The sequence below is a fragment of the Neurospora tetraspora genome (assembly GCF_033439725.1).
Source record: "Neurospora tetraspora strain CBS 560.94 chromosome Unknown B0H65scaffold_7, whole genome shotgun sequence".
NCBI lineage: Eukaryota > Fungi > Ascomycota > Sordariomycetes > Sordariales > Sordariaceae > Neurospora > Neurospora tetraspora.
Window position 1 is genome coordinate 993,190 of NW_026944389.1, and position 21,663 is coordinate 1,014,852.

The 21,663-nt window shown below is 49.8% G+C and overlaps 5 protein-coding genes across 5 annotated transcripts; 2 read left to right on the forward strand and 3 right to left on the reverse strand.

Annotated features, from left to right (window-relative positions):
* Nucleotides 1–80: 80 nt before the first annotated feature.
* B0H65DRAFT_579850 (uncharacterized protein) lies at nucleotides 81–1,915 on the reverse strand (the record flags this gene model as incomplete). Its single annotated transcript, XM_062830782.1, has 2 exons — nucleotides 81–714; nucleotides 775–1,915. 2 exons carry the CDS (start codon nucleotides 1,913–1,915, stop codon nucleotides 209–211), a joined length of 1,647 nt encoding a protein of 548 aa, XP_062678290.1. The 3' UTR covers nucleotides 81–208.
* A 4,797-nt stretch (nucleotides 1,916–6,712) lies between these two features.
* B0H65DRAFT_591274 (P-loop containing nucleoside triphosphate hydrolase protein) lies at nucleotides 6,713–9,581 on the reverse strand (the record flags this gene model as incomplete). Its single annotated transcript, XM_062831094.1, has 5 exons — nucleotides 6,713–7,133; nucleotides 7,190–7,326; nucleotides 7,379–7,622; nucleotides 7,693–9,296; nucleotides 9,377–9,581. 5 exons carry the CDS (start codon nucleotides 9,579–9,581, stop codon nucleotides 7,122–7,124), a joined length of 2,202 nt encoding a protein of 733 aa, XP_062678291.1. The 3' UTR covers nucleotides 6,713–7,121.
* Nucleotides 9,582–12,343: 2,762 nt separating this feature from the next.
* On the forward strand, nucleotides 12,344–14,916 carry B0H65DRAFT_285022 (uncharacterized protein). The gene is made up of 3 exons (XM_062822929.1): nucleotides 12,344–12,809; nucleotides 12,862–13,397; nucleotides 13,453–14,916. The coding sequence occupies exons 1-3, from the start codon at nucleotides 12,563–12,565 to the stop codon at nucleotides 14,716–14,718; spliced, it is 2,049 nt and encodes a 682-aa protein (XP_062678292.1). The 5' UTR covers nucleotides 12,344–12,562; the 3' UTR covers nucleotides 14,719–14,916.
* A 1,887-nt stretch (nucleotides 14,917–16,803) lies between these two features.
* Nucleotides 16,804–18,988, forward strand: B0H65DRAFT_285055 (uncharacterized protein). The gene has a single exon (XM_062822930.1). It carries the CDS (start codon nucleotides 16,923–16,925, stop codon nucleotides 18,885–18,887), a length of 1,965 nt encoding a protein of 654 aa, XP_062678293.1. The 5' UTR covers nucleotides 16,804–16,922; the 3' UTR covers nucleotides 18,888–18,988.
* Nucleotides 18,989–19,409: 421 nt separating this feature from the next.
* Nucleotides 19,410–20,843, reverse strand: B0H65DRAFT_285059 (uncharacterized protein). The gene is made up of 3 exons (XM_062822931.1): nucleotides 20,430–20,843; nucleotides 19,955–20,343; nucleotides 19,410–19,891 (listed from the first exon to the last, which is right to left on the reverse strand). The coding sequence occupies exons 1-3, from the start codon at nucleotides 20,697–20,699 to the stop codon at nucleotides 19,525–19,527; spliced, it is 1,026 nt and encodes a 341-aa protein (XP_062678294.1). The 5' UTR covers nucleotides 20,700–20,843; the 3' UTR covers nucleotides 19,410–19,524.
* Nucleotides 20,844–21,663: the final 820 nt, after the last annotated feature.

A 21,663-nucleotide genomic window follows, 5' to 3' on the forward strand; every position in this document is an offset into this window, starting at 1 on the left:
GTCTTACCTCCGGGCTCCGCGGGTCCAATATCCGGGAGCGGGCCGGAGCGGGTTTGCGGCCGCATCACCGCAAAAGTGGAGTGGCTGTGGAGCACACACAGCCCCGGGTTGACTCCCGAACCAGCGGCTCGGGGCCGCGTGAACTCCACTGTTGACGACAGCTAGGTACGGAAGCTTCACGGCCGTCTTCAGCCCGAGATGACCACGGCTAGGTCCTTCCAATAACCCATGCCCTTTCCACAACCATCTTAGGTTCGTTAGGCTCGCATCTCGCCAATGCTCCGAAGGGGATGAAAGCAATGTACTTGACCCTTGAGTTGACCTCCTTTCCTTCTGTTGTTAGCTTTAGCTGGCCCATTTTCTCGTGCCATCGCGGGTGGATCAACGCCTTTCCAGATTTGTCCACCTTCGGTTCCCATTCGGGAGGATCTTCGTCGTCTTCCTCGTCGGTGCTCTTCGAAGCAATTTCGATCTGTAATGGGACTGGTGACTTCCTAATCGCCAGTTTGAGATCCAAAGCCTGTTCGCAGAGTTGCTCGATGGTCTTCTCAACCAGTTTCTTGTTCCGGGCGAAAGTGAACTTCATCAAAGGTTCAAGGTACCCGATTAACGTTTGCGCCGCACTCTTCGCTTCAGCTGTCAACACCCCCTGACGAAGTTGCTTGAAAAGGTTGATGTTAACCGCTCGCCATTTTGCTTCACTCTTTTGTCCCACTGTCGTCACATCCTCGTTAGCATTCAATCATCCATCACCAACAGCGTAAAGAAACATACCTTTCTCATGCCTCATCAAATACCCCTCAATATCCTCCAACTGCCTCTCCACCCGCCCCGTCTCCCCCCTCTCATCCACCTCCCCATCCAACTCGGCCCCAAACGTCCTATGCCCCGGCCTCAAAATCCTCGAATACAGCACCTGAAACACGGCCGCCATAACCAAATACCTCCTCACCTCCACCGACGCGTTCCCAAACAGCTGCTTATCCGGCACCCACGGCAAGCGCATGATATCCACCTCTGTCACCTTCGCCCCCTTCGTCTCCAACTGCAGCGCAGAACTACCCACAAACTCCCACACCTTTGCCCTGAACTCAACAAACATCCTTCGAACCCTCTCCAGACTTTGCTCCTCCGACTTTTTCTCCCCCTCCCCCTCCCCCTCCCCACCCTGACTCTCAACTGTATCACCCCAATACCTCCCCTCCCGCTCCCTAACCAACCGCTCAATCTCCCTCTCCCGCTCTTTACACGCCCTCTTCGCCCTCCTCACCTGCTCCTCCAACTTTTCATAATCCAACTGATAAGAGATCCGTATCCTCTCCCGCATCCTCTCCAGTGCGTCAGCCGAATTCTGCTCCACCATCTTCTCGACCACATTCAGATGCGGAACCAGCCGTCTTTTCAACGTCATTTGCACCGCTTCGTCGATGGTCTGGTACAAAGCCGGTTCGGAGAGGAATCCCAAGGGTCCAGGTCCAGACCGCTTGTTCGGGAGCCAGGCGAGTTCGGCTTTGGAGGAGCAGGGGCTGCCGTCGAGCATGACTAGGTCTGGGTCCGTACCGTCCGAGGAGGCGGAGGTGTTGTTTGAGCCTCCTGAGACTCCTTTCTCCAGGGTTTCGGAGCTGGAGTTGGAATCCTCGTCGTCGGAGGGGTGGAGGACGGTGCCGTCCACAAAGTCGCCTTCTGTTGTTTGCCAGTGGGTTGGTTCCTTGTTCCATTTTACCCTCTTGGTCGGCCGCGGGGTGTTTTGCTTAGCGGAGAGCATTGTGATGTAGGGAAACCGAATGAGTTTGCGGCTTTTGGTCAGGGGCATGGAAAAGAGAGGGACGCGCGGGGGTTCCAATTCGTTGTCGTCAGTCGCGTGGGGGGAAGGATATCGGCGTTTGGTGCCACGGTTGTCGTTTAGGTCGAGCATTGAATAGCTTGGTCCAGAGAGATGATGTTGAGGTCCAGCTCATATGATATGATGAGTTCGAGTTTCCGCGACGAAGAATGTTTCGGGTGCGATGCTGGAGGATACGGTTCTTGACCAAGCCTCGAGGAGGTTTTGTCATGGCAGGTAGGTAGTATGCGTACGCGCGTTAAGAAAGCGAAGTCAATGAACAAAGGAATGGGTAAGAAGCTCTGCTTACCATTGGGGTCTCGTTTCAGATCTGGGCTTTGTTCCCTTTGTTGTGATGTATACCTCAGTCCAATCCTTTAAGGGCATCAAAGATGCATAGCCGGTTTAGGAAAGGGTTGACTATCCAGGTGCCTCGGTTAGCTTATTGTTGTCAGGTTGGACGGTGGAGGCTGAGATTTGCGATGCGATTTCGCAGTGCGCCGGGAGATTTGCTTGATGCCCTAAAAATATTCATTATTGTCATGCGCAGTATATGAGGAGATGGCATCGATAAGAGTGGAGGCATGTCGGAAGCAGGCTCAATCTCAATCTATGTCAACTATGGTGTAGGGCTTATAAACGAGAAAACCTACCCACACTCACCCCCAAAACTATACGCACCCTCAATACCCCATTTGATAGCTGACATATAAAAACCGTCGTTTTATCATATCTTCTAACATCCCTGCTAAAATCGCCATGTGCACTGAGACCGCCAGAGTCGTGAGATTTTCGTAGTGTTAAGTGTAAATCTATTTCTTATTTATCTATTTCTTATTTATTTACTTAGTAATATCTACTATTTACTCCTCGTTATTACTAATTACAATAGGGTTCCTCTTGCCACCCTCCCTTTCAAACTAGATATTAATAGGGTTACAATCGCTCTCGTCGTTAGCGTAGCCATCCTTATACCAAGCCTAGTACGATGAGGTATCACAATCCCACCCCTCGTTATTAGCTCAATAATAATATATACCTTCTAAATTCTCAAATACTCTTAGCGTAAAATAAACGGCGGGTATATTTAATATACTTATCAATAAAAGGATTACTATACGATATAGTTTTAACTACCTAGTCTCTATATACGTATAAACGAATAGAATTAACCTCCTACTTTACTTTTAACTATAATTCTAGGTATTTAATATAAGTTCTACACTATTCTAACTACTCTCTATCCTTTTCGAAGGTAATACTATATAGGGACTCCATCTTATAAGGTAACCGCTTTAAGAAGTAGTATAGGGGGTGGGGGAGGGTATAAGCGGCGGCCTCCTTCTATTCCTATAACTCTTTAGTAAAGTAAGTTTACTATTCTTCGTCTATAAGAGGGGTTAGCGTCCCCTCTTTCCCAAGCTTCGCTATATCCCTCCTATTAAGAGGGATAAAATATTCTTTTAAATCTGATTTTTAAAAATTATATTTAATTTCTACCCTATCGAAATAAGTAGTATCGTTGTATAGGATTACGGGAGGTAGCTACTCTCTAGCGGAGGATGAAGATTACCATATAAAGAGGGAGGAGGAAACTTTCAAAGAGGGGAGGGATAGAGTATTAAATAAAATAAAGAGCCTAAAATCCAATTCAAAACTAGCCTCCTCCTCAAAATTAAAAATAACAATATAATTAACAATTAGGGTAGGCTTTCGCTAGCGGGACTAGGTAGGTAAGGTAGGCTCGTTTAATTAAGTTACCTTCTTAATTACCTTCTTAAACTGCTAGAATTATTAAAATTGCTAGAATACAACTATATTTACAATATTAAAAGCCTTAATATTATTACCCAATTTGTACTATAAATAATAATAACGAATAGAGGCGCTAATAGGTATAATATTCTTTAACCTCCCGTATAGGCCAACTAATTATTAAAATAAAATAGCTTAGGACCGCGTAACCCTCTATAATTAAAATTACGAAGCGCCTTCAATTAGTAATCGTATTATAAAGATATAGTCTTTACTAAACAGTCCCTCTTCATTATATAAGCAGCCTTTAAATACTACCTTAACTGCTAATTTAAAGTATAAATATTTATCTACCGAATTCCATTAAATAAATTAATATAGGATATATTGGGAGAAAAATAGGGAAGCTTACCTTAATCTAATTTAAATACTAAAATAAATAATAACTTTCCTCAATAATTAATATACCTGATTCACTAACTAGTAATTTTATTATATATACGTAGGGTAATCTATATTATTTCCTAAACGTACTAGTATAGGGCGGTAGAAATTTACCCTCGACCTTCCTACCCTCTTTTATAAAAGGGAATACTACAAACAATTAATAATATTAACAATTTAATATATCGAAAGCCTATAAAGAAAATTCTAGAGAGTAACTACCTAATTATACGCTATTAATCCAATTAACCCATATTCTTAAAAACGATTTACTATTCGTTATTTTATAAAATTCGTATCGGTTATTAATATACTATAAGTAAGCTGAATAAAAATTGAAGAGGCTACCGTATATTAATACACAATATAATTTTAATAAACCGTTATTAAATTCATTAGAGGAAGTAATTCTCTAATTATAATTAAAATTATTCGCTATATAGTAGCTAGCCTAATAACGCTTATTAAACATTTACTTAGCCTTAATATACCTAATAACGAAGTGCGGCTAAGATTCCCCGAATTTTATAATAAAAATTTCGTATACTTTTTTTAATTTATCGACGGTTAAAATATAAAGTATATATTACTATATAAAAAATAGCCCTATACGTATATTAATAACTTCGTTTTAAATAAGAAAAGGGAGGGTGGCGGCCGTCCTTATTATTTGTTTCCTGCGGTGCCCTGACTGGCCTATAATGATAGCACCAGTACAAGGTTGCTACAGTGAACTATGCACTTGTAGCAGAGCGGAGCGGAAGCGGTAGGAAGTACGACAGCAATGCTGAAGGAAGCAGCGTAGTTGCAAGTACAATAAAAGGATGTTGTAAAAGAGGTCTTAGAGAGGACTCTGCTCTCAAGACAGAAGATTACAGTGGACTCTGCACTGTGAGAAAAGACTATATTGTATTGCTTGACTTGTGCTTGCTTGCTTAAGGAGTGACGAACTGAAGGAGAGGAGAGGTCTCTATATACATGGACACTAAGCATCTAGAAGCTTCTGTTGAATCCTGTGATGACAAATCAGTCTGGAAGAAATGCTAGCTAAGTTATAAGACTCTAGAATACAGTGGCAAAACCTCTTGTATTCTAGTACATTCTGTGGGGACTGAGTCAACTGATTCCGTAGAAGGAATAGTTCAACTAGCCTTCTATACTACAAGGTAGTACAAGGCAGTTACAAGGCACAGTACTAGCCACACGTTAACATTATTATACAGACTAATTAATAGAAACGCTAAAATTCTATAAAATTACAGGCGTTAGCATCGTTTTTAACATTAATACCCCTATCATTCTTATTATTATTATTATTTTCTAAATTAAACGAATTCGAACTAGAGTTATTATTACTATCGCTATTAGAAGGTTACGAATTATCGTCGTCGTCACTATTACTATTAAGAGAATTATTATTTTAACACCTCTATTTTTTCTTAATTTAATCAATAACGTTGCAATTAATATACTAAACGTAATACTATAGTTAATAGTTAAGAAAAGTATCACTAAATACGCTAATTAACTACTTATCGCCGTTAGTAATAAAAATATTTAATAAAATAATACTTAAAATATTAGTAATTTACTTAATTTAAATAGCGAAGTAGCCAAATCTAACTTTCCCCTCATTATTAATCGTAGCTTAAAATATAGGCATAGAAGTCATTTTATAAATTAAAACAACACCCTATACCAAGGGAAAGTAATAGTAGTTAATTTTATACGTTGCGTCGATAAAAATAGTAAAAGGGGACTACTTCTATATTTTATACTAGTACTCGAAAACCCAAATAGTACTAGAAAATATAATCTTACCCTCGTCCTCTTACTTGATATAATAATAAACGACCTTATCGTTATTCTCTAAAGCTCTTACGAATACTTATATATTTTAATACCCCTCTTAAACTACCTTCCTACGCTACAATCGCATATTACAAAAGTCCTTATACGTAACGAAGCAATTAGGGTAACGGTCTTTAATAATAGAATAAATAGAGCAGATAGTAAATTCCCTTCTCCCGAATAAAGTATCAACCTAAGAGGTCGCCTCAGCATCTAAAATTAATACTCTTTCCTATAGGGAAAAATAGCTATCAAAATTCTTAAATAACGGGTAGCCTTCGTATATACCCTTAGTAACTACTACAATCTATTTCTAATTAATCGCCGTAATCGTATTAACCGTTACCTTAAATAAGCAATCCCTAACAATCTTCGTAAATATACGAAGGCGTTTACTACGTAGGTTATCAAACAATTATTTACAATACGAAGTATAATCGTATTAATAAACGTAACGGTTAATCGCACCGTATATCGGATACTTCTTATTCTTAATCCTATACATTTAGGACCGTAGAATAATAATACTAAACTAGTAATAATAATAAACAACGGCAAATTAGCGGCGTACTTTATCGAAAATATCGAAGGGAAATAATAATTCTAGCAAATTGGGGACAATCTAAATATCGCAATTAAATAAAGCGCTTAATATAAAAATAACGATTGAATTGTTCGATTTACAACAACGGCAAAGAGGCATTTATATAAAGTTTATTAGTAATAGGCAAGGGGCAATTAGTTTAGAGCGATACGACGTACTATTAATTAAATACAATATAGGGTTACAATATAACTGGGTACAATTGCGTAATATTAATCGACTACTAAGGTAGATTGGGTTAAATAGATCGAGAAAGAAAAGGGTATTCGAGTAGCTATATAATGTTATATGTATTAGAAATACGAAATTTTGCGGCAAAAATAGGGGTTTCAAATGCAGGTATTATATATAGGCTACGGATTGGCGTGGGCTGTTAGGGTAAGGGTTTACTATGGGGGGTGGGCGCGTATAGTTTTGGGGGTGAGTGTGGGTAGGTTTTCTCTTATGAACCTCCGCGCAATGATGACCTGTTTTTCCACCCACATCACTCTCATCATCCCCCTGGTAGCGCCACGAGTTGATGTCCCTGCGAGAGAGGTCACGCCTCGGAACCAATGGAGTATCCTCCATGAAGGTACTGCTGGGTTCTCCTCGCTTGCCTCGCTTGCCTCGCTTGCCTCGCTTGCCGCTGTTTACAGCCCGGGCTCAAGCGCTAGCCTTGAATGATTGTTAACATCTCTTATTGGATCAGAAGGGGGTTTCAGGAGTTGTACCTCTGCATTCTGCGGCTGCTTTTTCTCGTCTTTCTGCGCTTTGTGCTTCCGCTTGCCTGCACCACCCAATGAGCCAGGCGTCTTCTGAGCCCCAGACGCAGAGTCGGTCTCGGAAGTTGCAGAGACAAACAGCGAGTCTACTCCTTCGTCAGTATGGAAGAATATGACTTATGGAATAATCGGACTTACTACCAGTGAACTTCATCCCGGTAAAGCGCTTGCAAGTGTCCATACCCTTCTGGAGCACCGTAAGCTGCTTGGTGAGCTGTTCTCGTTCAATACGACTATCCTCGGATTCGCCCGCGATAATGGCGATCTGCTTGGAATCCATTTCGAAGATTGCGACGGGAGACAAGATACTCCCAAGAGCGTCGATCAGCTTATCTTCGATCACCTGGGCGGCGACGTCATCGATAAAACGCTTCATCGCTACCTGGAATAGTGTTCAGTGTAAGTGGGTGTTGAAAGAGGGGCTGAACGAAGGGCATTATCTTAGCTCATACCGTATAGTAGGCGTTAAGGCAGCTCAAGGCTTCTTGGGCTGCAAAGCGTTGCGGGTTTGGTTCAGTCCGCGCCAGGGCATCCACGAGTTCCTTGATGTTGGTTCCGCCCGTGATGTCGCGGTTGCAACGGTTGCAATACCCAGTCTTGTTGTGCTGGATGTCTGTTTCTGTGCATTCATTGCCGAAGAACGAGCGTACAGCCTTTTCCAGCCTCTTCTTCGACTGCTCCTCTCGGGCAGTGTGGAGCGCCTCTGTAAACGACTGGTTGTAGGTGATCGGATGACCACTCTGATGCGGTATCAGAAGCTCGCTAGCCTTATCCATCATATCTGTCAGGATCTCGTCCATAGACGGTCCGAAGATTTCCTTCTTCAGAGACTTCAGGGTCGACGCGTCCGCGATCTGGGCGATGATGAGATCAAGAAATTGATTGGCAGCCTCCCACGCTCGCTGGACATGTTGACGAGCCAAATCACCCCAAGGCCGTGCTTGTTCTAGGAAGAGATCCGAAACGATCATTGGGTTGAAAGTCCCCGGCAGCTCCCGGCCTTTGGTACGTCTCAAGAGGTTCTCGATATGTTTGATGAACTTCTCTTCAGAAATCAAGACCATCTTGTCACCGACAACGCGAGAATGGTATGTCTCGATTGCATAGTAATGGCCGCGGGACGCAATCTCGTCGGCAAATCTCTCATTCAGGTTTTGCACCACGGCTCGGATTCGCTGTCTATAACCAGTGTCGGTCTTGGCGTCCTTGAAGGAGTCGTGGTTATAAGTGCCGTCCACAGCGGCCTTCACAAGTTGCTGAAAAGACTGGCTAATCGTATACAGGTAGAGACGCTGTTCAGTCTCCTTCGCCCTGGGATCACCAAGCTTCTGGATCTGGGCATTGCATGCCTCAAACTTGGTCTCGATCTCCTCCATCACATTGGGAAGCTCAGAGGCAATCTGTTTGAGCAAGACCTTGCTCAGTCTCTCACGGAGTTTGTCAATGCCAAGATGGGCGAGTGGGAGCTCAGTCCAGGCGCCCTGACTGAAGAACTGTTGCTCCATGGTGTCACGGTCGACAACGTTCTTGGCTTCCTTATCGGAATCCTTGTTTCGGAGTACATGCCAACCAAGACGGAACTCGACTTCCTGATTCTTGGCAAGGTCGACATACTGCTTCTCACTCTCGGACCCGGGATGTAAGGCATCGGGCTTGGTGATGATACCGAGAGTGCGGTGGCCGCGGGGGTCGGCTGCGCGAGCCAGCTTCAGCACCACCTGGTTGGCGAAGTCGTTTTTGGCCGAGACGACCGCCAAGATGATACTCCTGGGTTCGTTCATGTAAGAGCGGACGACGTTTTGGATCAGCTGGACATCCGCGGCAGTCTGGTTTTTCGTTTCCGAATGGATGAGACCGGGAAGATCGACGATAGTGAGGTGTGGACGATCAGGACCCGTAATCTCAACACGAAGGTGATGATTAGAAAACGCCTTTGCCTGAGTTGTCGAGATTCCCATGTGGTTCTTTGCCTTTTCGATGATGTCCGGCAGGAGGTCGAATGAGGTCATCTTCTCCTTGAAGGCAGATAGAGCCTTGCGCTCAGCCGCGTTGGCGTCTTCATTAGGTACAATAGAAACATGGGCGCTTATGTCAAGAGTGCGGCGCAAAACCACTTCCGTGGGAAAGCGAGTGCACAAGTTCGCCTTGATGGGAAAGCGACGCCAGAGATGGCCTCCAGGACAGAGCTCTTGCCGGATGATTGATCACCGCAGACAATGATCTGGGGCAGTGAGACATAGTTGTTGATGCCCTCCAAACGGAGACGATCGATGGCATCCAGGAGTTCTTGCTGGTCCTTGGAGCATAACTTGCTTAAGGCACCACTTTGGAAGGTCACCATCTCTTCGGCCGGACAGTGATCGTGGGGAGGGGTAGGGGAGACTAGAACGACGGGGTTTGGTCCAAGAGGGCTGTTCGATGTTGGGACTGAGAGTGTAAGCCTGCGAAGGGTGGCAAAGAGGTTGGGGGGGTGGTGTCCTTGTGCCTCATCGTCTGAACACGTCCGGGCGGAGCAACTCTTAAGGAGGTTTCCAACAAAACCATACTCTGTTGACAGCCCATCAGAAGCGACCCTCAAACGACGGACGGAGACACCGTGCAAGTGTTAGCATCCGATGCAGGCAGCCAGAATCCAGTAGCTACTCGCAGGAGACGTACTCATTCGAGTGACTATCAAGCTTTGATGTTCAAAGACCAAACTTCGTTGGTGCTCCTCAAGCCCCAATGCCTTCTTACGCCCGCTCTGACGGTCACTACAAACACTTATCAGCAGAACAAACGGTCTTTGGAGCCACGAAGGTCGCAAAGAAGACGATTGGCGCACTTATACCCCGGTAAAAATAGGGGGACGGATGGAATGCTAGGAGATCTTGGGCCTCCGGCGTGAAGGGTAAGCAGTATCCCGTACTGGAGCAGCATGGAATCCAGAGCTGTACGTATCCTTGAGTCTGAAAGAGAAAGCAAATGCACAGCTTTGTATCAAAGGGACAAGAAGCCACAACAGCAGTGGGAAATGTCATAGGCGCGTCATGTAGTCCTCCTGAGTCGCTCAAGAGGGTTCGGGTGATATCCAACATACGAAGAGGCTCCTCGCTTCAGTGTGTGTTTCGCTAGACGCTCATCCATGAGATTCTGAAGGTAACAACCATTGGCCCAGGCTCAGATTCCACACCCAATATGCGTTTGCGCATTTGTGGCTTGCAATCTGGAGAGTTGGGCCTCTTGCATCCAAGTGGGGGACAGTCAACATCAACCAAACACCCTTCCCGTTCAAGACACGTTGTACGATAAGTTGGGATGGCCGAAATTGTCCTTTTCAAACGATAGAACGCAGTCCAGCCCTGATAGAGAAGACACCTGGGCTCTTGTTTGCAGTTAGTCCTCTCTGGGTTATCATCGAATGTGGCTGATACAGGTCGGCTGAGAAACTCGGTCGAGCCTTCTGTCCGTGTCGGCTGGATATACTTCCCAGCAAGGGTCCGGAGTGCGGATAATGTGGAGCCGGATGTCGTCCAAATTCCCGAATTCTGCTCCGCGGGAGGCACTGTCGAGCCAGGCACATCATCTGCGCGCTTCGAACTGAAAGTCATCAGCGCATTTGAGCAGTCTCAAGCCCCAGACCTCACTTGATGAATGGGATGCCAGGGCTTTCGCCGTCGGGGATTTCGGTTGAGGCTAAAACCACGAGGGATCGCGGGATGGCATGGGTAAGGGATGGTGTTTCTTGGTACCAGTAGCTTGAATGCTACGGTGCTCCCGCTGTGCGGGAAGGATGCGCGGTACGTCATCCTGGCTTGTTGTAATAGGTATTCCACCAAACTCTTAAACCTGGGTTGAGCTTCGGTACTGTGTCATCGCTTGATGTTTGTGTATCGCAGTATGTACGGTTCGAGCCCTGCGCATCCGGCGTCTCGAAGGTGGGATCTAAAGGCAGGGTTGGAGCGCGTGGTAGGTATGGATCGGATCGGATGCCAGTATTGGATTGACCGGTCGAGGGTTGTTGGTATCGAGCGCGATGATGGTGATAGAGGTTGTCTCTTGAACAGAGAGCGAGCGATTGGACCAAGTTCGATTTGTGCCACGGCTCACCGACCAGTCGAGGACATTGTCGCGTACCTGGCAAGTGGCAGATTTCTGCTGCCTGGTACGACGACTATTGTGCCTTCCTTTTCCAAGATGGCGATGCGAATTGGTGGTCTCGGAACATTTGTTGGTCGCAATTGCAGTTCCTGAATTACAAGTCGCAAGCTCGTTCGGATGTCACGGCGCATTCCACGCGTTTTCTAGACTTGGCGCTGACGCGCGTCCCCGGATGAGGAGGGGAAATCCCCGTCCATGCAGCGGAGGGTGCTTGGCCCCTGACGGCTGGGATCCACAACTCTCCACTATTCCCACTATCTCCGTAAGTTCGGTCCAGTGATTGGTCGATCGAGAAATCCGAGGACCAAGAATCACGTCCGCCAAGACCAACACATGCGAGCAAAAAGAACATCAGACGGCAGCAGCGGTGGACATTGCTCGACATTTTTAAGCATTGGAAGTTGCAATTGACAAGTCATTATCTTGAAGAGTCTTATTGGCCCAACTCGGCCATTGAGAAACATGTCTCTTGCGCTCTTGTACCTAAGGCCGCTAGCACCTTACAGGGTCCAAGACAAGACATCACTTTTCCTCATTCCTCTTCAAGATGCCAATGTCAACAAGGCTGCCGGAAGCGAACAGAGCTTCAACATGATGGATCGATATGGACATGTTATCCAGATTGATGTTATGTGCTCGGTGATTCACGGGTTCAATGGCCAAGTCGGGCCACCATCACGAACAGAACAGACAAAGGCAATCCAATCCAACCAACAATGGCCAAGTCCAAGAAATCCCGACTAATACCAAGACCCTGCCCAAGACTTGTCGACATCTGATCTTGTGTTGACCGACTGATGGAAGATGGAAATACCTTCGACATGTCACCCTGCCGATCCACATCCACCGCTCCACCTTTCGTCATGTCCACCCTCCCGTCTTGGCCTCCAGAAAAAACCATCCTGAAGCCTCGCCGCCCTCGGGATGGCGTTTCCCCTTTCTTCCCCGGAATCGTCTAAAAGCCGGATTCTCCATTCTTGGCAGCCTCTCCTGGTCCCTCTCCTGGACCCTCTCCTGGACCATCCCGCTGGCGCTGTCGGGCCATGTCTCCTGGTTCCTCAAAGTGGAAGTAGTCCCCCGCCATCGTTGTCTTGGACCACTTGCTTCTCCCTTCATTCCTTCCGCTGCCCCTTTCTCCCCATCATCACCGCCTGTCTCTGGGAGAAACACTAGCACAAGGCAATGGCCCTTCAGTTGCCCTCGACTCTCGACCTGGGGAACGACGTTAGTCTCGACGTCTCCACTGCGCCAACGACCCCAGGAAGCAACTTGTCCTTCAGTCCCGTCCTCCAGGCTGCGGACCAACAACCGGGGATCCCCGCTATGAAACCCCAGAGTGCCTCCAGGTCGTTGTCGTCCACGCTGTTCGACACTACGGCCCGGACACCACCAGTTCGCAACATCTGCTGTGTTGGCGCTGGCTATGTTGGTGAGTCTTGTGGGGGTTACAGTCGAGTGTTCGTAGACTAACAAACCTCTAGGTGGCCCTACTGCGGCTGTCATTGCCTTCAACAACCCCCATATCCGAGTGACGGTAGTCGACAAGGACGAGAAGCGCATTCGACGATGGAACTCCGTACATCCCCCCATCTATGAGCCCGGCTTGAACCATATTCTGCGCATTGCCCGAGACGGATCCAAGGAATGCACCATCGAGACCAAGCCCCTCTCTGCTACAAACACCACATCTTCGAATACGCCAGATGTCTCTGATGCCTCCACTCCGGCCTCAGAATGCGGCAGCCAGTGCGGAGACCATGTTTCGAAACCCATTGCTGCCCGCCAGCCAAACCTCTTCTTCACAGCCGATGTGGCCAAGTCTATCAGCGAAGCCGACATCGTTCTGATTGCCGTCAACACACCAACCAAGAGCCGTGGTGCTGGCGCAGGTTCTGCGACGGACATGACTGCTTTTGAGGCGGTCACCAATGTGGTTGCGCAACATGCCCGGCCGGGTGCCATCATTGTAGAGAAGTCTACGGTTCCCTGCCGGACAGCGCAGTTTGTACAAGACACTGTAAGGAGACCCAATATGTCCAAGTAAAGGGATTGATTCGCTAACTGTTCCCCAGCTTGCGCTCCATAGGCCTGGTATTCACTTCGAGGTTCTTAGCAACCCCGAGTTCCTGGCTGCCGGAACTGCCATCAAGGATCTTCTCAACGCAGACCGTATCCTAATCGGCTCCAGTGCTACGCCATCTGGTCAGCGCGCTGCCGCCGCTTTAGCATCTGTCTACTCCGCCTGGATCCCGAGGTCACGCATCATCACCACCAACGTGTTCAGTTCCGAGCTCGCCAAGCTTGTCGCAAACTCCATGCTCGCCCAGCGCATCAGCAGTATCAACTCGATTGCGGCCGTGTGCGAGGCGACTGGCGCCGATGTCAGTGAGGTTGCGGGTGCGATTGGTGCCGACCCCCGTATCGGCAGCAAGTTCCTCAAGGCCGGTATCGGTTTCGGCGGCAGCTGCTTCAAGAAGGATGTGCTCAGTCTGGCTTACTTGGCCGAGAGCCTCCAACTACCCGAGGTAGCAGACTACTGGCGTAACGTCATTACCATGAACGAGTTCGCCAGGAACAGGTTCGCTTCGCGTGTCGTGAGGTGTCTCAACAACACCCTCATTGGCAAGAAGCTCACCATTCTCGGCTACGCCTTCAAGAAGGACACCAACGATACCCGTGAGTCGCCCGCGGTGGAAATAATTCGGACGCTGGTCGAGGAAGGACCACGAGAGATTGCTGTCTACGACCCCTGCTGTAACCCAGCGCAGATGGCTGAGGATATCGGTCGCTATGTCGGCGCTGAGGTGCTACAGAGGAACGGCGGTCCAGTGATCGTCTATGCGGACGCCTACGAAGCCTGCCACTCCTCCGATGCGCTACTAGTTACCACCGAATTCGATGAGTTCAAGAACACCGGTGAGCCGGTATCAGCGTCTGCCGAGGTTCTGGCCCCCAAGGCAGCCCCTGTCAAGGCTGTCGTCCCTGACCCACGGCCGTTTGAGGGCGATGAGCCAACCGAGACTGAGCTCCTGGCTCTCCATACCTTCCTGCTACAGTCAACAGATGCGGAGGATAAGGAAGATCCATTGCACCGCTTCAACCCTGTGCCAGACTGTGCTGAAGACTGCCCAGACTGTTACATCGAGAAGGTGACGGGTACCAGTGGGTACGGAGCGGGACAGGAGCACGTCTTCAAGGGCAGACTCGACTGGAGGAAGGTTCACTACCACATGCACAAGCCACACTGGGTGTTTGATGGTAGGGGAGTGTTGGAGGTGGCAGGCATGGAGAAGTTGGGCTTCCGCGTGGAGAGCGTTGGTCGCCAGGGGAGGGTTTAAGGGTCATTTTTACCTGTGCCCCATTGGACGTATAAGACGAATTGTAATGGAAAATCTGACCTGAAACGGCAGCTATGATGGATAATGTTTAAGACGAGGCATTCACTGTATGAACGCCTCCACCGGCGACAGGTGTACCATGGCCTGTCGCATTTCTCGGTATATATATAATACTCATAACTTTCTCATCATTCTTCGCTCCCGGGTCCCACGGCTCCCTTTCGCACTCCTCGGGGTTATCTAGCCTACTGTCTCACTAGCGCCGCGAATAGCCGATAGCCGCCAGTGAAGACATTCACATATATCACTAGTAGATGCACGCCATCGAGTTATTATGGCATCGCGAGAACAGTGGAAGTCGCTCAACCCAATGCGGGCCCTCTGCAGCCTCATCACATCTTACCAGAATAGTCGACGTGTCTGGCAGAATTCCAAGGTCGGTCTCGTCCAAGCATGCCAAGGACGAAGCTGACGGTCAAGTCCACCACAACCTTCACCCCCCACAAGCCGTTCAAGGCACATTCGCATTTTGGCAGACTTGGCTGACGTTCTTCATTTGTTGACCTATTTCACAGAACCAACACGAAGTGATCTACAAATATTGCTTATGGAATATAGGTCAAGTTTAGGGCGCCCTTATTCGAGTTTTATGTCCCAGAGGTTCGTTTTGGGATTTAGTTCTACGGGCTCGACAAACATGCAGGGCAGGTTACCTGTTGATCACGCGGCTGGGGTACATACATCCCGTCCCCATCTCCCGCGGGAATCCGTACCCGTTCAAAGCCGTTAGGGTTCGCTTGTACGTAAGAGACTCTGGGGAAGAGGAGTCCACGGAGTATCTACTATCGAAAGCAAGAACTCCGCTTCTTGTGGGAGGCTATTGACTCTTGTGTGTTGATATCGATGGAGAACCACAGCTCTCCCATCTTCTATCGAGTGTCGGGAAACTCAAGTCCCCGTCCCCGAACGAAGTCTGGGGGTTGAGACTCGAGACTCAACCCTCGAGACTGGTAAAACGAGCAACTAGGATGCCCATGCAACCCACGATATCAAGACATGCGAGCCCGCGGAGGGCGTTAACTTGAATCTACTTGAGGCAGCCACTCAGCTGGTTCGTAGGATATTTTCATGTTGCTCTGTTCAGCCTCATTTGCGCCTGCGGAAGAATCTTTAAGTCGCTATACGCTGGGTTTCACCGTCCTTATTCCGGCTTACGGGTCGGGTGCTCATGCGAGATTTGGCGGCGATGGGCGATGATGGGGTGATGTACAGATGGGATTCGTGGGAAAGGGAACCCGAATGTCTTGGATGGCTTCGAAGGGCGGACGCCGCCATCGTCACTTTGATGTTGTGCGACAGGTTGTTGGTCCCGGTCACCACCAAATTTCCCCACCATCACTGAATCCCAGTGATCGACAATGCCATTGCCTTTCCCGTCAAGCCAACCAATGGGCTAGGCAAGAAATGGAATAGCTCAATGAACTCAACAGGAGGTTATGAGCTGTGATTGGACCGCTTTCCTGCAGATCACGATCTGCGCTGCCCGATCCCCGATGTACACTATTTTCCCGTTTTCCCCAACCTTTGGGATTTTTAGTTCGGCGATCATGTTTCCCCGTCTGGACATGGTTCCTGCCCGAATCGGTATTCCTTTAGACCCGGGGCCAAAGTCTTGACCGAAAGCTCTATCTGCAACTTCATAGCATGTTCACCACGAACTTCGCTCGCCAGCTCTTACTGCGCCATGAAATCGAGAGAGGGGGGAGATGCGCGCTCTGGCGGAGATATACTCCCAAAAAAAACCATGGTTTTGGCTGCCTGTTGAGCCACACTCTTGGTGAATTATCGTCGAATCGTAGCTGCATCGGGGACCTGGCAAGCTAGTGCCAAAAGGTTCCGACTTCCGCCCCTCGTGGGCAGGGCGGTCCGGGCCTCTCTCGTTCGCGGGATGTGGGATGGTGTGCATGGCTACACCGATGTTGTATCCTTGTTTGTGTTGTTGGAAAGGGGCACGAGGGGTGGTTGTGCTAACTCAACAACAGCCAGGCATCGTGCGGAGTTCCAGACCATGACGTCCAACCTCCCCTCAGTGTCAGTCGACGTGATATAAGAACGGCCTCCTCGCGGCTCGCGCTGGCTTCAGCCGGTCTCATCACTCCCTTCTGTTTCTCCAGGTTCTGCAGCAACCGAGAAATACTACTACCATGATCCTCCGTCGTCTCCTAGGGCTGGCCTTGGCCGCCGCCCCTCTCGCCTCCGCCGTTGAGCTCACCGGCTATGAATACATCGTCGTTGGCTCCGGTGCCGGTGGCGGTCCCCTCGCCGCCCGCTTGGCCATGGCCGGCCACAAGACCCTCCTGATCGAGGCCGGCGACGACCAGGGCAACAACGTCAACGTCACAGTCCCGGCCTACAACGCCCGGTCTACCGAGGACGAGAAGATGTCCTGGGACTTTTACGTCCGCCACTACCCCGACGACGACCGTCAGGCTCGTGACTGGAAGACCAGCTACCGGCTACCGGACGGCAGCATCTACACTGGCTTGTCCCCGCCCGAGGGCGCCGAGATGCTCGGCACACTCTATCCCCGCGCCGGCGTCCTCGGCGGTTGCACCGCCCACAACGCCCTGATCGCCGTCTACCCCCACCAGTCCGACTTCCAGTACCTCGCCGACCTGACCGGCGACCAAGGCTGGTCGCCCGAGAACATGCGCAAGCACTTCGTCTCCATGGAGGACAAGAACTACGTCAACGGTCTCTACTCCGGCCACGGCCGGGACGGCTGGCTCTCCACCGAAGTTACCCCCTTAACCATCCCGCTCAAGGACCCGCAACTTTTGTCTTTAACCCTCGGCGGCGCCTTCGCCCTCGGCAACATCACCCAATCGCCCATCAACCTCGCCACCGTCCTAGCGGCTGACCTCAACGCCGACACCCTCGCCCGCGACAAGACGCCGGCCTACTACGAGGTTCCCATCAGCAGCAGGAACGGCGCCCGCTCCGGCAGTCGTGACTTCGTCGTCGCCGTGCGCGACGCCCGCAACCCCGACGGCAGCAAGAAGTACCCGCTCGACGTGCGCCTGAACTGCCACGTCACCAAGATCACCTTCAACACCACTTCTGGGTCTGAACCAGTAGCCACAGGCGTCGAATTCCTCGACGGCGCGCACCTCTACCGCGCTTCTCCCCTTTCTCCCAACCGCGCCTCCCAAATCCGCCCCAACGGCACGCCCGGCTCCGCCAAGGCCTCACGCGAAGTCATCATCTCCGGCGGCACCTACAACTCGCCTCAGATCCTCAAGCTCTCCGGCATCGGCCCCCGCGTCGAGTTATCCCGCTTCGGCATCCCCGTTTTGGTGGATCTGCCCGGTGTCGGCGGCAACTTACAAGACCACTACGAAATCGGCGTCAACGTCAAGGTCCCGAATAACTGGGCTGCGCTCAAGGGTTGCACATTCCAGCTGTACGGCAACACGTCCGATCCGTGCTTGGATCGGTGGTTGAACCCTAATGTGCTGGGCGATCGCGGGACTTATGCCTCCTCCGGTCTAGCAGTTGCCATGTTGTATAAGTCGAGCGTGACGACAGACGATAGCTACGACGTGTTTACTTTTGGCGGACCGGTGAATTTTGCCGGTTATTACCCCGGTTATAGCGTGGATATCACGGCTGAGCACGACTGGTGGACGTGGGCTGTGCTGAAGGCGCATCCGCGCAACAGGGCTGGTAGCGTCACGCTTAGGTCGTCCGACCCGTTGGACACGCCGAGTATTGTCTACAACTACTTTGATTTCGGGTCGGGCGATTACCAGGCCGATTTGACGGCGATGCGCGAAGCGATCGGCTTGGCCCGCGACGCGCTGAAGAGGCAGGCCGTTAGGACGCAGGAGGTCAGGCCCGGCGCGGATAAGCAGAGCGATGGGGAGATTGAGCAGTATATCAAGGATGGAGCGTGGGGTCATCATGCAAGTTCCACGTGCCCGATTGGGCCCGATGGGGATCCGATGGCGGTGTTGGATAGTAAGTTTAGGGTGAGGGGAGTCAAGGGACTGAGGGTCGTGGATGCGAGTGTGTATCCGAGGATTCCGGGGACGTTTACGGCGGTTAGTACGTACTTGGCGGCGGAGAAGGCGGCGTTTGATATTTTGGAGGGGTTGAAGAAGAACTGATGACTTGACTTGGAGTTTGGGGTGGTGGTTACTGGGCTTAGGGAGGGATTAGCATGCGTTTGCAATCATGGTATAATCACTTGAACTTCTTTATGAGAACTGGATAATGACGTTCATTGACTTCATTCGTATGCCTTTGGTGTTTTGTGTGTGAAATCAACGTCTGACTTGACTGACTGCGGTCCTTGGTTTGCCAATCCTCCGCGCGAGCTCCGTCTCTATTGTATTCCCATAACCTTAACTGCCGAGTCCTCATAGAGTGTCTTCATAGCGTCTTGCAACTGCTGCTCCGTACCTGCTATCTGCCTTCCAGACGTCGCCGTCGTCTGAGCCGTAATCCTTGAAGTGCCCTGATAGTCCGTTGAGGAAGATTTGAAGGCTAGAGACTGAGCTGAACATGACGACATTGAGTCAAAGGGCAATGGCTCGCTTGCTACTCTGGTAGAAGCAATGGTGGAGCAAAGACGAGGAACTAGTCTACTTCTTCAGCGGCCAAGAGGAAGTAGAATCCGATTGATGATCTCCTTCAAACGACGGGTCTTTGTCGACGGATCTCGTAACAATAACGTGTCTGGAGAACTGCTCGAAAGAACTCTGGTTAGTCTCACTCTTATTTTCGCTGTTTTTTACTAGAATCTCAACTTGCATGGGCCCCATCAAACGGCACCGCCCTCTCGGTCTCCAACAGGACAGCGTTACTAGGCGTCGACGGTCCTCTCCTCGAGAACATGGAGTTGGTGCGTTCCCTGAGCAACACCAGAGGTCCACTCGGGCCAAATTCAATATCATATGCGGACGCGGACGTAGCGCTGGCAAACCCGAGCTTGCGGCCAACTTTGATGATCAGCGGGCGCAGAGTGGCCAGGCTACCTGCCGTGATGGCCAGGCATAGTTCCACGCTGGACCAGATAGCTACGTTGGTTGCGAGGTAGAGAGAGTTCGAGTTCCGGTGGCTGGTTTGCTGGTCGAGGTATGGCATGCGGACTATGACTGCGCAGCTTGCACTATAGTACCCTAGAAGTTAGCTGCTGACTGGGATCAGAGGGTAGGATAAATGAAATACGTACAGACATCCCATACCCATCAGTATCATGAGGGCGATCCTCGTCTTGAGCTTCATCTGGAGATGGTAAATGATCCAAGCTGGGAGCAGCGCGTAGACGAGATCGGTAACGATATTGAAGACACTGCACGTGTATCCTACGGCGAGAACGGCCGAGGTGCTAACGCATTTCCCACCTTCTTGTGAGTGATCCCAGAAGTAGTAGATCGGTGTGCACTGGAATATCGTAAAAAGGAAAAAAGCTATGCTATTGGAGATTGTGATTATTACGGCACCGTGGATGATGCGTCTGTGTATTTTGTTGATGGTCGTGAGGCGTAGCAGGAACCAACTGACGGATAGCTTGGCGAACAAGATGGTGAAGGTGTAGGCGTGGTAGCAGGCCCACCAGAACTGAGAACGCCGTCAGGTTAGCAAAGAACTCGGTCGGCCTTGGCCCTTGGGTGAAAGAAGAGACAGGGGGGATGCGCAACACACACCTTTCTGGCCTCTGTAATGCTCTTCGCGTTAGGGACGTCATTGTCACGATGGCCAGTCCCGTGGTGGATGCAGCTCATAGAAAGGGCAACGTATACCGTGAAGCACACCATCGAGATGAACATCAGGATATCGTCAACCCCAAAGCAGTCCCTCCTGACCCGGAGACGGGTGTAGGCACGAAGGGCGACGGCGATGAACGCGAGTGTCCACGAGCCGAGGTCAACGCCCAGAAGCTCTCCGCCGCGATATCTCTTGTCTGCCAGATCCATCGTGAGTGGGCAAGATGGTCGAGGTAGAGTTCAACCTGGTTCAGGAAGAGAGCGGGGTGAAGGATGAGACTCGGCCGCCTTGGGCTTGAAAAATGGTGGAGGTTGTTGACATGGCGGGAAGCTGTATCGTCCCAACAACCACGTGGTAGTGGAAACACTGACAATATTGCTTGCTTCTTAAGGGCGAACAGAATCGGCATCTCATCCAGACTTTGGGTACAAACATGGCATCAAACTTGAAAATCGAAATAATCTGCCCAAAAGGAGCAACTTGGACGTAATCACTAATCAGGGAGGGTGGAAGGGGCGAAGGAAGGGATCAACATAGCCTGTCAAGTTGAGCCACCATGTTTCCATTGAGACGAAGATGCGAGGCTTAGAGGCCATCGAGGATCTTGATACACAATTGCAGGTTGCTTCATGTTGAGAGTGAAGAGGTAGATCACATGTTGCATAGTAGTCTTCGTATCGGCACTCGGGTGTCTGCGGCGGCGGCCTGATGATGGCCGCTAACATTGGATGTTTTGGCATCTTGCCGACGGGTGACCGTGATCTGAAACTCGTATCGCAGGCCATCGATTCCAGTGGTTATGTCGAAACGGAATTGAGATTGTGACGGGGAGCTGACGAGGCTGGATGAGTTGCTGTTCGGCCAGTACAGCGATTCAGTTTTGCCGCTAACAGCTCAGGCAGCTTTAACCAGGGTGTGGGCTGGTAACAGCTGGAGTTCCAGATAGTAGATTATCAAGCGTAAAGCCCATCACAGGAGACTTTGGGTCTGGGAGTCACTCCCTTTGATGATAAGCATTGTAATTGAAGGACGGTAAAAAGAAGCTTTTGCGCATAGCTTCTAGTTGAGGAATGTCTCTAATCCATCTTTGAAGACTCTGGCAAAGCATGAACCGTTTGTGTGTGATGATGTTTTGGAACAAAGAGGTAACTGTTGATAGGCCTTTCTGCCGAA